The 16,580-nt window shown below is 37.8% G+C and overlaps 1 protein-coding gene across 2 annotated transcripts in view; it reads right to left on the bottom strand.

Annotated features, from left to right (window-relative positions):
- FAM122B (family with sequence similarity 122B) overlaps positions 1 to 16,580 on the bottom strand; it is a 45,910-nt gene that overhangs the window by 14,782 nt on the left and 14,548 nt on the right. The window contains exons 4-9 of one of the 2 annotated variants that reach the window (XM_027838032.1): positions 4,129 to 4,185; positions 3,569 to 3,612; positions 3,437 to 3,491; positions 3,029 to 3,130; positions 2,672 to 2,760; positions 1,203 to 1,267 (exon numbers count right to left, since the gene is read on the bottom strand). In XM_027838032.1, the coding sequence (XP_027693833.1) occupies positions 1,203 to 1,267; positions 2,672 to 2,760; positions 3,029 to 3,130; positions 3,437 to 3,491; positions 3,569 to 3,612; positions 4,129 to 4,185 (412 nt within the window). The remainder of the gene's footprint in view (positions 1 to 1,202; positions 1,268 to 2,671; positions 2,761 to 3,028; positions 3,131 to 3,436; positions 3,492 to 3,568; positions 3,613 to 4,128; positions 4,186 to 16,580) is intronic. The other variant, XM_027838041.1, reaches the window with a different exon arrangement.

The raw sequence follows: 16,580 nt of genomic DNA, 5'->3' as shown, positions 1-16,580 counted from the left end.
ATATATTTTAAAAATTGCTTAGTATAGTACTGAAAATTACCAAAAATAGAATTTCAAAAGCAGTCAAGCTTTATGGTGCAGATAATAGTTATTATTAAATAAAGGGTAATATATAAATATATCTTATATATTACATTATTATATAATATATAATTTATTATATGTTAATATATAAAATACATAATTATCCAGCTGCAACCAAGTCAAAATTTTCTCAAAACTGATCACAAAAAAGCTTCTATTAAATACTAATATTATTTAACACTTTGCCACCAAAATACAAAAATTGAAAACAATTCAGTAATATATTAAATCTTTTCCAAAATAAATTCACACACATGAAAAGCTTGAGACTTAAAAAAAAAGAATCTCTTCACTGTGAATCAGTATCAACCATGGGTCGATATATATTTCAGCAAGAAATGTATAGCTCAAAGACTGAAATTTCTAAATGTTCCCAGAATAAAAACAAACAGTCCAACAAACAAAAATTTTCACTTTTTCTAATAAATGTCAATTCATGGTTTTTTTTTTCTGTAGCTACTCTAAATCATGAGAACTCATTAGAGTCTGTGTTTTTCTTGTCCTTAACTGATAAGTTTGTTTTAAAATCTGCTCCTCTTCATTTTGCAAATGTTCCCTGGTCTTTTCTTTTTAGTGGACTGCCTAGCTTGTCTGAAGAGCTCCCCCTGCTGTCCTAATTCAGAGTAGCTCTGAAATGAAACGACTATGGAGTCCAGATTAAACATATTCCATCCTGCAAAGCATAATTTTAATACTCAAATGAAAACTCTATCTAACATCTTTTAAAATTAATCCTTCAGGATTCTAAAAAGGTCTCTGGGAGATATCAAATACTCATAACTTAAATAAGTCTCTGTGAATAACTTAGAAAACAGAAATCAATATGGGCTACTTTTCTATATTTCTACTTTCTAGGATTTGCTTCTGTAATTTATAAACTACCATCTCTCTGCCACATAATGTAGATAAAATAATAAGTAATCAAGTGTGGATACAGATTGATGGGAAAATATCACAAAGATCATTGACAGAATTTAGATTTTATAATCATGCTTGTAAGAAAAATAAACATTTCTTTGAGAAGGAGATTCCATCTTGAAATACTTTGAGAGACAGGAAATCTAGTTTCTAGTTCAAAATAAACTAAGTTTTACAATATCACAAACATTGCCGCATACCTTTCCTTTTAATAGGACCAAGAACACTGGGCCTAATGCAGTTGATTGGGCTTTGACTCCTTCTGCTAAAATATAAAGTTAAAATATTGGCATTAGAAAGACTTGAAGTACTTCCAAGGTACAAGATAAATAGTCTGAAAGCCCACAAAAAGATTCCAATTCTGAAGCTCAGTGCAACCCCAATTTTGGTATCCTAGAATAACAGTCCTGTGCAATGCAAATACCACCTGCACTACTGGCAGGCCATTTTTCCTGAAAAGACAGTACATAATGAGGAAAAAAGGGAAAAAGCCAGGTTTGAAGTCTGATCTAAAGGCTGGCAGCAAGACAAGACAATCTAAAAGAGAAGTCATTATTTAGCTCCATCTTTCTTAAATTATTTAACTTAATTTTCTTAGGGTGGCTACCACAGTCTCTCAACTTTAAGGTTTTCCTTCAGGTTCCAGAATGGTGGTACAAATGTCTATTTCCACAATACGGCTTTGAGACTGTCTAGGATTACTCTTATGAATATGATATTTATAAAGAGATCATGCCACTTTACAGGGTTTCAGATCCAAAGATCACGGAAACCATTCAATTAATCACATAAAAGTAAAAATACTGCATAGGATAAAAGAAGAATTTTAAAAGAGATGAGATTACTTTTTTAACCAACCCCCTCCCCTCCCCCCCAAAAAAATCAATCAATAGAACTTTTGAGCCAGAAGGGACCTTTGAAATAACCTAGTCCAACCCTCTTTTTATACAGATGGGGAAACAGAGGAACAGAAAAATTCAGGTCACATAGCTAGTTTCCTAACAGCACAGGGACTCCAAAATGGGCCTTCTGAACTTTGGCTCATTGTTTTTTCCTCTATATCAAGATTCTCTCTACTGGAGTGAAATGGATTTTACTAAACTTTCAAAACCTATAGCAGAATCCTATGATGGTACTGATGTTGGGTAGGGGTTCCTAACCTGGGGTACCTGAACTTCTAAAAAATATATATATTTTGATAACTCTATTTCCCTATAATTGGTTATACTTAGAATTTATTTTATGCATTTAAAAATACAATTTTGAGGAGTCCATAGGCCTCACCAAACTGACTGCCTAAGGGAACCAAGAGCCAAAAAAGGTGACCATATCCCCCAGGATAGGGGGAAAAGCTAATTTCTCTGTTCTGGCTTTCCAAAGGATTTATTATTTGTCCCATACACAGCATCAACCCATTTTGTGGAATAGCAAGGATTTTGAGGGAATAAGAAAATTTAAACAAGAAAAGGGACAACTGATCTTTTTTAAAATAACCTACTAAAAATTCCTTGTTATAAGCTAAATTATTTAATTAAAACTTCTAAAATTAAAAAAAAACATATCTTCATTCTCTATATATATCAATACTACCTAATAGTATCAAATTTAAAGGTTCCTTGTGAAGCTAAGTTAATGAATGAAATAACATTTATAAAGCAAGTTCACTTACTTTGAAAATCGTCTGGTTGGGCTGGGGATAGGACTTGGAGGTAGCCCATTGCTACTCACAAACATTTGTAAGGATGGTGAAAAACATTGCTAAAGAAAAAAGTAAGGATTAATACAGTTCTAGAGCCCCACTGAAAAAAGCATTCTTTTTAAAGCATCTGCAGTAAAGTGCTCAGTATCATATAAGTGTTAACACAGTTTCTGAGTATATTTCAAATGAGTATTCATTTCCTCTTAAACCATAAGCTGAAATGAAAACAGAGAGTTTTTTTCCCCCTTTCCTCTTTTCAACAATTAATGGCTTGGGGTGTGTGAGACAGGCATTTGCAGCAGCTTTCATTCTCTTCAATGATCCTACCTTTCCTATTCCTCTAGTGGGTGATGGTGCTGGAGAAACTGGGATGAAGTCAATTCTCTTAGGAGAAGATGATTTCTCTGACTTGTCAAAGTCATTATCGCTCTGGAAACAAAAAATATCATCTGCTTATAACAGCACAGCACATCACTACTCTAGAAGTAAGTCACAAAGGATTCTATTTGCTCTCATAACTATCACACCTAGATTTTTCAAACACACAAACGTGCAGATCCACAAAAGGCCTCTTGTATTTATTTAAATCTGTTTGTTTGAAAAGGAGATAAGAACTGCTATAATTTTAGAAATGTCAGGCATATAAAAGTTGTATGGACAAATGAAGAGTTTTTTTAAAAAGTTTAAGTGTTTTTTTAAAAGACACCTTTCAAATCAGACTTGTAAAAGAATTACCAGGCTCAAGCTTTCTTCCCAGGAATGGCTTATCTGCATTGCTGTCTGCACTTCCCTGAAACACAAAAAGACCTGATCAGTACCAGGGACAGTACATATTGGGGTAAGTCCCCATTCTCAGGAACCACTCACCTTTCATGGGCAGCTTCTCGGTTCATCAAGTCCACTCCTTCTTCCTAAAAAGACAGTGCGTACTCAGAGCTTGAAGACCATACATAAAATTCTCCTTAAGTGGGTTTTTTCTCTACCTTGATTTTTAAGCATTTTTAAAAATTAATTAAAAAAATTTTTTTAAATTAAAAGTACATGTAGCAAAGCTAGTATTCCAAAATTGCCACTTACACATTTTATCTACAAACACTGAGAGACGCTTCAGTCTGATCTGGCTATATAACCCTGGCTATATAATTAAGGTTATATAATTATATAACCAATACAATTATTCAAAAGAATTTCATAGATTCTGATGGAATACTGGCTCCAAGTACAAGAGGATAAGCATCCTTATTCTAAACAGAGAAGGTATTAAATTGTTAAAAATTGTTAAAAAGGGTGAGGTAAAAAAAATTAAATTAAAATTAAAAAAATTTAAGAAAAGAGTGAGGTGACTTTTTAATGTCGAAAACTTCAAAATGAAAATAAAATTAAAACATCATTTACAAAAAGTTTAGATCTATGGAAGGAATATTTACCCTTTTGATTTGATGAAGTCTGCTACTAGGAATACGAATAGGAGAAGATGACAGCAACTGGGAAAACAAACAAAAGAAAACATTCACTGTTTTCTGAATTACAACAGTCTACTTTCGATATCAATGTATAATGTATTCTTATATTCATGTGTATGTGTGTATATATATATATATACATATATATATACACACATACATATATATATATGTATGTATATATTTTAAATCCAGACATCTCAGAAATTTAGCCCTCTAAATCACTGAACATTAATGGACATAGAGGTAATACATTCGGTCTCTGGAAAGTACACCAGGTGCTGGACCTCAAAGCACCATCTGTCAATAGACAAGCGTTGACTTTACCACTTTTCCCAAATGTATTCAGACCAATGTAAATGATGTAAAAAAAAAAAAATTCCAGCCTTGGAAATAGCTACTTCCTAACTGGCCCAGAATAAGTAACTTTTTAAACAGGATAAATAGAAAAGACTGGTCTTATTCATTTTAGTTCCAATATACATTAAAGCAAGGGGGACAGGCAAATAAGTTAGTCTAGTCTGGTGGTTTCTGAATGTAAAAAAATCCATGCAATCCTAACAGTCTTTAAATAAATACTTAGATGCTACATCAAGCAGATTCTGCTTATACAATTTGCATCAAAACTAAAATGTGACCTTCAATGTGGTCCCAACTCTAATGGTAAGCTGCAGATCACTTACAGAACTGCACTGATCAAGGGAGTTTCCTCATGGGGAGTAGCCTACCCTGATGAAACAACAGTATGATCACAACAAAATTTAAACTAGTAAGAAAAGTCAAAATGTAGTCAAAATGCTTCACTCAAACATTTATCACATACCTAGTATGTGCAATATACAAGACAGTACGGGAAAAACAAAGATGAACACCACAGGGTACCCTTCTGAAGTTGACAGTCTAATACTGGAGGAAGACACCTCTTTACCAAACAAATGTTGCTGTCTTTTTTATAACACATTTCACTTTTTTTTTTTAATGAAGTGTAATGGAAAGAGTACTAATTTTGAAGGTGAACGACCTAGATTTATATTCCGGTTGTCAGTTACTACCTGTAGGACCTGGAACAAGTTATTTATCCTCTGTGTACTTTAAAATAAAGGATTGGCCTAGATGACTATGGTCCCTTCCAGCTGCAGATCCCATGTCTCCTGAGATCCAAACCAGGTAACATTTCCGAGTAGCCAACTGAATTGGACAAGTATTTATTCAATGACTCCTAAGTGCAAGGCACCCAAAGTGATCGAAATATGAAATCAAAAACAAAAAACAATCCCTGACCTCGAGCTGACATTTAATGGAAGGCTCTACCATGTAAAGAGATGAATGTATGATATGCAAAAAGGAGGTAACATTAACATTCGGAGGATAAGACAAGGCTTCTTATAGGAGATGGCACATGAGCTGAACCTTGAAAGAAGCCAGATATTCCAAGAGGTAGAAGGAGGGAAAGAATTCCAGGAATGGGAAATAGCCTCTGCAAAGGTAGAGAAAGAATGTTCAGTTCAGGGAATAACTGAGGTCAGTAGTTTGGTTGGAATATAGATTGCACAAAGGAGAATCCTTTGCACTAAATCTGGAGAGGTGGTCTAGAGCCTGAGTGTGAGGGGCTTTGTATGCCAACGTGAGGAATCTCCGTTTTCTCCAAATGAAGGTCCTCGAGCAGAAGAGAAATGTGAGCTTATGCTTTAGCACAATTATTTTGGCAGAGATGAGCAATGGAGAAGGGAAAGACTTGAGCCAGAGACCAATTAGCTATGCATTCATTCAACATGTATTTATTAAGCAACTAATATAAGCCAGGTATTGCTAGAGATACCAAGGGGGAAAAAATCCAACTGTTCATGCCCTTAAGGAGCTTACATTCTATCCCAGAAACAATATGACCATATAGACGTATATATAAAATACAGAAATACAAGAATGTTGGGGGTGGGGGGAGACACTAGCACAGCTGGTGGCGTCAGTCAAGGTCTTATGTAAAAGGGGATGCTTGAACTGAGCTTTGAAGGAAATTAGGGATTCTAAGAGGGAAAACCAAGGAGAAAGTATATTCGAGATATGGAAGACAGCCAGCAAAGGCACAGAAGAAGCAGATAATTGATAAGAGTGTCTTGTGTGAAGAATAGTAAGAAGGTAAATCTGGCTAGACCAAAGAATATGTGAAGGAGGGTAATGTGTAATCAGGCTGGAGCCAGGTTGGGAAGGGCCTTAAATACCAAATGAAAGACTTTCAGTTTTGACTCTAGAGGTGATAGGAAGTCACTGGAATTTACTGAGTATGGGAATGGGATAGTCAGACCTGAGCTTAAGAAAAATGAGTAGCAGCTAGGGCTAGGAAGCCATATTGAGTCCCTGCCCTTTCAAGAAACTTACATTCTTTTTTTTTAAATTATTAATTTATTTTAGTTTTCAACATTCACTTCCATAAGATTTTGAATTTTAAATTTTCTCCCCCTCCCTCTGCTCCCCCCTCCCCAAGACAGGATGAAATATGATATAGGCTCTACTTATACATTCATATTAAGTATATTTTCCCATTAGTCATGATGTAAAGAAGAATCAGAACTAATGGGAGGAACCACTAGAAAGAAGAAACAAAATAACAAAAGAAAAGGAAAGCAGATAGTCTGCTTCCATCTGCATTCAGACCCCATAGTTCTTTCTCTGGATGTGGATAGCATTTTCCATCGTGAGTCTTTTGGAGATGTTTTAGATCTTTGCATTGCTGAGAAAAGCTAAGTCTACTAGAGTCTTTTATCACACAATGTGGCTGTTACTGTGCACAATGTTCTCCTGGTTCTATTCATTTCACTCAGCATCAGTTCATATAAGTCCAGGTTTTTCTGAAGTCTGCCCGCTCATCATTTCTCATAGCACAATAGTATTCTACTGCATTCATATACCACAACTTGTTCAGCCATTCCCCAATTGATGGGCATCCCCTCAATTTCCAATTCTTTGCCACCATAAAAAGAGCTGCTATGAATATTTTTGTACATGTGGGTCCTTTTCCCATTTGTATGATCTGTTTGGGATATAGCCCTAGAAGTGCTATTGCTGGGTTAAAGGGTATGCACAATTTTATAGCCCTTTGGGCATAGTTCCAAATTGTTCTCCAGAATGGTTAGATCCGTTCACAATTCCACCAGCAATGCATTAGTGTCCCAATTTTCCCACATCTTCTCCAATATTTATCATTTTCCTGTTTTGTCATGTTAGCCAATCTGATAGGTGTGATGTGGTACTTCAGAGTCATTTTGATTTGCATTTCTCTAATCAACAGTGATTTAGAGCATTTTTTTCATATACCTATAGATAGTTTTAATTTCTTCTTCTGAAAACTGCCTGTTCATATCCTTTGACCATTTATCAATTGAAGAATGACTTGTAGTCTTATAAATTTGGCTCAGTTCTCTATGTATTTTAGAAATGAGGTCTTTATCAGAGACACTGGTTGTAAAAATTGTTTCTCAGCTTCCTGCTTCCCTTCTGATCTTGGTTGCATTGGCTTTGTGCAAAAACTTTTCAATTTAATGTAATCAAAGTCATCCATTTTGCATTTCATAATGTTCTCTAAATCTTGTTTGGTCATAAATTCTCCATAGATCTGATAGGTAAACTATTTCTTGCTCACCTAGTTTGCTTATAGTTATCAGTCTTTATATCTAAATCATGTACCCATTTTGACTTTGTCTTGGTATAAGGTGTAAGATGTTGGTCTATGCCTAGTTTCTGCCATACTCTTTTGCAGTTTTCCCAGCAGTTTTTGTTAAATAGTGAAGAAGCTTACATTCTAATGGAGGAGAAAACACATACATAAGTAGGTACAGTACAGAATAGGTGGAAAATAGTCTTAGAGGAGAAAGCATTAACAATAGAAGGGACCAGGAAAGCCCTTCTGCACAAGGTGGGACTTGAGCCGAATTTTTTTTTTTTTTTTTTTTTGGTGAGGCAATTAGGATTAAGTGACTTGCTCAGAGTCACACAGACTTGAGCAGAAGCTTGAAGGAAAGCATTGCAGGTATGGGGTACAGTGAGTACAAAGGTATGGAAATGGGAGATAATAATAATAGCTAGCACTGACATCACACTTTAAGGTTTACAAAGTGCTTTACAAATATTATTTCATTTCATTCTCATAACTCTGGGAAGCAGGTGTTCTTATTATCCTGCATTTTTAGATAAGGATGATGAAACTGAGGCAGACAGGTTAAGTGGTTTGCCCATGGTCATACAGCTAGTAAGTGTCTGGAGGGTCAGATGAACTTGGGTCTTCCTGACACCTAGTTGCTAATAGAGTGTCAGGTGTGAATAACAGCAAATAGGCAAGTGCAGCTGGATCATAGCAGGAGTGAAGAAGAATAAAATGTAAGAAGACTGGAAATATCAAAAGGGAGTAGGATGGGGCAGCTAGATGGTGCAGTGGATAGAGCACTGGCCCTGAAGTCAGGAGGACCTGAGTTCAAATCCAGCCTCAGACCAAACATTTGACACTTACTAGCTGTGTGGCCCTGGGCAAGTCATTCAACCCCAATTGCCTAAAAAAATAAATAAAACAAAACAAAGAAGGGACTAGGATGTAAAGAGCTTTAAATGCCAGAGGATTTATATTTTATCCTGGAAGTAATGGGGTGTCACTGGAGCTTATTAAGGGGCAGGGAGTTGAGAGGAAGGGAGGGATTTTTGAAAAATCACCTTGGCAGCTGAGTGGATGGATTCGAGTGGGCAGAGACTGGAAGCCTTTGAAATAGTCCAAGTCAGAGGTGATGAGGGTTGCTGATTAACTGGAGAGAAGAAGTATATGAAATGTCTTGGAGGTAGAAAGGGCAGGATTTAGCAAATGATTAACTATATAGAGTGAGTGAGAATTTAAGGATGCCACTGAGGTTATGAACCCTGGTGACAGAAAGGATTATAGTGCTCTGATCAGTGATAGGAGAGTTCAAAGAGGGATGCGTTGAGGGGTGGAAGATGATGAGTTCTGCTCTGGACATGCTAAGGCTGACGTGCTTCTATGGCATCCAATTAGTTTTATTTTTATTTTTTCCCACTTAATAACATTTTATTTTTTCCAATTACATGTAAATATGGTTTTTAACATTCACTTTTTTAAGATTTTGAGTTTCAAATTTTTTTCTCCTTCCCTCCCCTTCCCAAGACAGCAAGCAATCTGAAATAAGCTATACATGTACAAACATATTAAATATGTTTCTGCATTAGTCATGTTGTGAAAGACAATCAGAACAAAACAAGAAAACCACAAGAAAGAAAGAAAAAAAGAGAGAGAAAATAGTATGCTTCAATCTGCATTCAGATTCCATAGTTCTTTCTCTGGATGTGGATAGTATTTTCCATCATGAGTCTTTTGGAATTGTAGGACATCCAATTTGAAATGTCCAATAGAGAGGTTTGTGATATGAGACTGGAGCTCAAGAGAGAGACTGGGGGGCAGCTAGGTGGCGCAGTGGATAGAGCACCGGCCCTGGATTCAGGAGGACCTGAGTTCAAATCCAGCCTCAGACACATAACACTTACTAGTTGTGTGACCCTGGGTAAGTCACTTAACCCCACTGCCTAGCCAAAAAAGAGAGAAAGAGAGAGAGGAGACTGGGGTAGATGTATAGACCTGGGAATCACAGAGATAATTGAACCCATGGGAACTGATCAAGTCACTAAGAGAAAAAAAGAGGAACCAGAACAGGGCCTTAGAAGACACCCACAGACAGTGGGCAAGACATGGCTGAATACCTAGCAAAGGAGACAGAGAAGGAGAAGATAGGTAGAAAAAGAAAGAGAAGAGAGCAGTATAACAAAAACCCAGAGAGGAATGAGTACTGGAGAGGAGGTGATCAAGAATATTAAATGCTCTTAATTAGCTGTGTGACCCTGGGCAAGTCACTTAACCCCATTGCCTAGCCAAATTAAAAAGAAAAAAAAGAATGTTAAATGCTACAGAGAGGTCATGAAAGATGAGGAATGAGAAAAGGCCATTTGCTTTGGCAACTAAGCAATTGTTGGTAATTTTGGAAAGAGCAATTTCAGTTGAATAATGAGGCCACAGACCATACTGCAGAAGGTTTACAAAGGAGTGAGGGGGAGCAAGTAGACGTACTGAATATAGATAAGATTTTAAAGTTTAGCTGTTTAGAGGAAGATATAGAAGATTATACCTGATGGGCATGGTTGGTTTTAGTGAGAGACTTTTTAAGGGTGGGGAGAAAATATGGACATATGTTTATAGGCAGCAGAGAAGGAGCCAATAGACAGGGAGAGATTGAAGATAAGACAGACAATGAGGAATATAATGGGGGCAATCTTCTGGAGAAGTTGGGAGAGGATGGAATCAAGGATGCATCCAGAGGGGTTGGTCTTGGCAAGAAGGGCCACCTCTTTATCCAAGACCAGAGTGAAGGAGAAAGTAGCAGGGGGCAAAATGACTTGAGACAAGGAAGAAGAGAGGAAGCTTTTAGTGAATGTTCTCGATTTTTTCTCTGACATGCAAGACCAAGTCGTCAGGTGAGAAGGTCAAGGAGGGGATGCAGTGGAAGGCTTGTGGAGAGATGAAAGCTTGCAATGGCAACTGTGGAAGAGGATACTGGGGCTGTTGAGATGGAACAAAATGTTTACCTTGCTGTGGTGAGGACCTGGTTGATTAAATAACATGTAACATAAATCTGAAGTAGATGCAGTAAGCACAGTTTTATGATTTCCTCCAGCTCTGTTCAGTAGCACACGAAAGAGCAAAAGAGGCAAGTGGTGGGAATAATTTAGGTTGGGGGTCTGGAAAGGCTTGGCTGGCAACAGGACAAGGAAGTAAGGGATATGAGGGTAAAGTGTAAAGTTGAGTTGGCTCGCCAAGGGATCGAGATAAGGAAGGAAGAAGAGTGTAGCCAGGTCAGGGGCAATAGCCTGTGAAAGATCTGAATGATAGAAGGAATAGAGGTCATGGTGATAATAGTGGGAGCAATCTGCTGGAGAAGAAGGGTGGGGATAGGATCAAGGTCACATCAAAGAACTTGTAGAAGGGTTGGATGTGGCAATGAAAAAGCTCTTTATCAGAGACTGAAGTAAAAGAGGATAATAGGAGATGATACCCAGAGAAGTGCAACAGGAGGAGAAGGAGAGAAGTGGGAATTTTCAGCCCATGACTTCATTTTTTTCAGTGACACATAAAGCCAGGTCTTCAGCTTGCAGGAGGGAAATCTAGGGGGATGGGGGGAGGGAATAATAATATAGAAGGCTTAAGGGGAAAGAGGGCTTGGTACAGCCACTGTGGAGAGTGGGATGGGGACTCAATTAGGGAGAAAGATTGCTTTGCTACAGTGATGGGCCAGTTGAGATTAGTGAGCATAAATCTGAAGTAGACTCTGTCAGCATAGTTTCATGATTCCCTTCAAGTCCATTCTGAAGCATGTGAGAAAAAGTAAAGGAAGTAGATGGTGGGAGTAAACCGAGACTTGTGATAGGGCAAGGGGAAAAGGGCTTGAGAGCAGAGGGGAGTGTAGAGTTGAACCAGTTGGTCTACCAAGACTGGGAAGGGAGGAGATTGTAGCCAGAGAAAGAGCCTGGGAAAATACTGAGGCACAGAGCAATTGGTAGTGAGGACAGAGAATAGATTTAGGAGGAATAAAGCATGAGGAGACATGGGGGAAAAAAAAAAAGGATTCTGAGATTTACTGAATATGAAATTGGAATACCTATGGATGATGGCAAGCTCAAGACCATCCCTATGTGAAGTTGATGTGGGGGTCATCAATATTGAGCTATCCTATCAGCTCCTCACACTGGTCCCCTTGCCTGAGCTGCTTAACACCCTGAGAGGATAGTTGATATTAGATGACAAATTTGTAAGGACATAGTGAAAAACAAAATGTATGGACCCTGCCTCTTGGGAGGTCCCAATGTATTTAGAAAGCTAAGAGATGCATGCATTTTACAAAGTAAAATAACAGCAAATGCAACCAGCTTGTTTTACAGATAAGGAACTGAGGCAAATACTTGCCCAGAATCATAGAGCTAGTAAGTGTCTGAGGCTGGATGAGCCTTCCTGACTCCAGGCCTGGTGCTCTATCCAACCTAGCTACCCATTGTATGAATGCATCCTAAAACTGTGTGACTAGTATACAAGGGGGAAGCAGTCATTGGAAAGTTATTCAAGACATCAAATATAGAATTTTTTAAAAAAGATTAATTTAGTGACATTTTAGATATATGGACAAAATTACTAGATAAATAGGAGGAATGAAAGGATAGGTTGTGATTAGATGGAGGAATTAAAAGATCTGGATTAAGGAGGCCGAACATTTATGGGCAATAGTAAGAGCAAAGATAGGATCATTTTTATGTTTGTAGTGAAGCTACAGATCACAGGAGTTGAAAAGGTTAATGAGCTGAGTGAAGGAGGTGTTTGAGGGGAATATCAATATTAATGCTTAAGTCCCCAAATAAGAGCAGGAAGGAGATAAGAAAACTGTGAAAACAAAGTGCTCAACTCGTTAAGAGAGAAAGACTTGGGGGCATGAAGATAACTCCCCAAGATCTGTGGTTGCATGACCAGATCATGGGCTGGATTTAGAGCTGGAAATAACTTTAGAAGTCATCTAGTCCAGCTCCCTCATTTAACACAGGAGAAAACTGAGGCTCAGAGAGGTGAAGTGCATTGCCCCAAATGGGAAACCAAGTGGCAGATCCAGGATTTGAACCCAGGTCCTGTAACTCCAAATCTACAACTACTTCCAAGGCACCAAACCAAGCTGCTGAGTAAGCTAACATACCCAGTGACAAATGTCTGTTATTAAGTTCTAATTCATATGCATCTCAAACTATTCTAACAGTTAAAATATATACCACTGTCACTTATTAAACCAAGTGGTAAGTTCAACTGTACAGAATGATTCCAGGCAAACCCTTATGTCCTAAGTTATAATTCTTACTAAATTTTTCCTTGATCAGTAAGTAAGCTAATAAATGGTATAGAACACTGAGAAAGTATACAAGTTTTTAGAGCAGTAGCTAATTAAGACAATTCAAGAAAAGGATTTGCTGAAAGGGAGTTTTTACTTCATTATAAATCTTTTTATGTCTCCATTTTCTGTTCTGGCTCTTCAAAAAAGGAAAACCTTCAGGGGCCAGACTCTGAAGGGGCTCTCTAAGGCATCTGACAAAGGACAAAAATGTCAGGCTAACAAATATGGGACACTGCTTCCAGACAGGAAGATAATGGGAAAGAAAATAAGCAATGCTCAGATAAGGAACAAAAAAATAGAGCTTCTATGATCCTATGTAGAAAGCTCATTACAGGGCAGAAGCAGAAGAGTAACAAAACAGAGACAGAACAGAAAAGTCTACAAATATTAGCAATTTAAGAATTGAGAAAGTGAAAACAAAGATTCTCTGAAAGTGGAGGGGAGATAGGCTAAGAAGAATTTAGGTATAAAAGCTGAATGATGATCATCATATCAATTTTGTAAAAAAACAAGTACATAGGACAGAAAGACAGGTGATATCAATAGGACAGCACGAGGGAAGAAACTTATCCTAAGACATCAAACATATAATCAAATACTGATCAATTTAGTGAAATCTTAGCAAAGTGTACAGAAGTTACTCGAAGAATATGACACGTGTCTTGAAGCTTATTTTATTAAGTAGAAAAATGTGAGAATAATAGTTTAATATTTAAGGATTAGTCCTTAAAAAAAAAAAAAACCTGCCAGGTATCTTACCAGACAGAATGCTTTATAGACTAGCTGGCCTAATACTACGTGTCTATTAGCCTTGTTAACTATAGGATCATGACTAGGAAGGGAAGACAGTGAGGCCAAAGCAGGGGCCATGGCACTGGAGGTGAAGGTACGAAAGAAGAATTTTAGACTTGTTGTTCATGGAGGCAGAATATTTCCAAATCAAGGATAAGAGCATTATTATGTGTGTCGACAGTAGTAAAGCTATAGATTATAGAAGCTGGGGCCAAGTGAACAGAGTGTTTGAGGGAACACCAACCTGTAGATTTAAATCCCCAAATATAACAGCAGGGGTTTGAGTGGATAAGAAGACTGAGCCAAATGATGGAGTTCTGAAAAGTGGGAGAATGACCTGGGCAGGTAGAGGGCTGGACGAGGTAACATAGACAGTACACACGGGTTCATAGAGTTAGAGCTAGAAGAGACTTAGGGAATCATTCAGTCCAACTTCCTCACTTTAGAGAGGAGAAAAATCAAGGTACAGAGCAGGGAAGTGACTTGCATGAGGTCACAGAGGTAATTTAGATGACAAATGCCATTACCCAGTAGATGAGAGGTCAAAGGGTAGGAACAAGTAGTTCAAAGAAAAATTGCCAACAACTGACAGTCATATCAAAAAATACTCCAAAACACTACAGCAAAATGCAACTGAAGACACAAATGAGGTTTCCCTTCATACCAGCACATCAGCAAATGTGACAACATAATAACAACAACAATAATAGCTATCATTTATATAGTACCTTAAGGTTTGAAAAGCACTTAATAATTATAATAATAGTTAACAATTATATAGCCCATGCTATGTGCCAAGCACTGGGCTGAACAACACTTTACAAATATTATCTCATTTGATCCTCACAAGAACCCTGGGAGGCAAGTGCTATTATGATTCCCATTTTCCAGACAAGGAAACTGAGGCAAGCAAAGGTTAAGTGACTTGCCCAGGGTCACACAGCTGGTAAGTGTCTGAAGCTGGATTTGAATTCAAGTCATCCTGACTCCAGGCCCAGCGCCATCCACCACATCACCTAGCCACTCCAGTATTGACTACTATAAACAGTCAATACTGGAGAGAAGTAGAGAAGTAATTAAAACAAAGATTATCAAAAAGTTGTTGGGGAGAAAGTTTGAAAAGAATTTAGGTACAAAAACTGAACAATGGCAGACAATCTATAATTAAGAACTTTTAAAAACAGACAAGGGTATAAAAGATAAAGTAAACAGGCAACAACAGTAAGAGTTGTGAGATGAACACACTAGCACTGAGGAAAATAGTGTTAATCAATCCTAAGACATCAAACATTTGATCAAATAATTCACCAATTCAAGGAAATCTTAGAAAAAATCTACAGAAGTTACTAGAATATAAAGCAAGTTTAAGCAGCTAGAGACTTCATTAAATAGAAAATCTGAGAAATCAAATGTTTAAATATTACTCCTAAATGGCCACCAGGTGTCGCCTTTGTGACACTGCCACCCCTGCTCTTCCCCCACTCCCCCAAATAAATAATGGCCTCCACAGCCCTATCTTTCCTAAGCTGAAAGTACAAGGGCTACTCATCACAGACCCAATTCGACTACTGACTTGTATGGGTGCTTTGAGCTGCTCAGTTTCCATCCTGGGCAGGTTCATCCCTCCTGAGGGAGTCTGGTGACCCTACCATTCCAAGGGCCTCACCATAATGAAGCTGGACTTAGTGCAAACAACTTAGACCACTGAAACTCAGACTCCCTAGGCTCAGGAGAGCCACAAGATATTACAAGGAGATATTACAAGTATGTGCTACTATACCTGGCCAAATGCTGCCCTTTTAAAAACTATGATGCTTTGCAGATTAACTGGCCCATTAGCCTTGTTAACAAATTGTAGGGTTAAGATTAGGAAGGGAAGACAGTGAGGCCAGAGCAATGATGCAATAGCAAAAGAGAGAGGGGTGGAGGCACTGGATATTGAGGAGAGAGACACAGGGAAGGATAGAAGAATAGATTATGGTCAGAGGAATTTCAAAATTCTGGATCATAGAGGCAGAACATTTATAAGCAATGGTGAGAGCAGAGTAAGGCCTATCTTATGTGTGACTGAGAAGTGATGAAAGAGGTCAAAGAGGTCGAGTTAATGAACTGAGTGTTTTAGAGAATATCAATATGAATATTTAAGTCCCTAAATATAAGAATAGCAGTTTGCTGTCTATAGAAGTAAAAGTAAAAGTAGAAGTAAAGAGAGTAAATCCAAATAAATAGAAGTTATCAGGGAGGAGTAAGGAAAGACTTCATGGACAAGGTGGTGCTTGAGCTCCCTCTAGATGAAAGAAAGGGATTCTCTGAGGCAAAGGTGAGAAGGGAGCACATTGTGGGCATGGGGAGCAGCGATGGACTTCCATGTGTAAGGAACGGAAAGAGGAAAAAAATCCCCCAGTATGGGAAGAGGAGCTATGGACAATGACCTGAAATGACAGGGTGGGGTCAGGCTGTGAAGAGTTTGAAAAGCCAGAGTTGTTGCAGGGAGGTGGAGGGAGAGAAAAAATAAATGCTTGTTAATTGGGAAAAAAAAACATAAAAAATTTAATTTGTAAAAAAGAGGGGGGGGGCAAACAGAACAGTTTATGGTTTTCCTAAAGGGAGCCAAGGGAGTTTACAGATTAGAGGAGGGTCGTGGTCAGACCTGCA

This window comes from Vombatus ursinus, unplaced genomic scaffold, assembly GCF_900497805.2.
Source record: "Vombatus ursinus unplaced genomic scaffold, bare-nosed wombat genome assembly UNPS02004573.1, whole genome shotgun sequence".
Classification (NCBI taxonomy): domain Eukaryota; kingdom Metazoa; phylum Chordata; class Mammalia; order Diprotodontia; family Vombatidae; genus Vombatus; species Vombatus ursinus.
The sequence above is the reverse complement of the archived record's forward strand: the minus strand, read 5'-3'. Positions and strand labels throughout refer to the sequence as shown.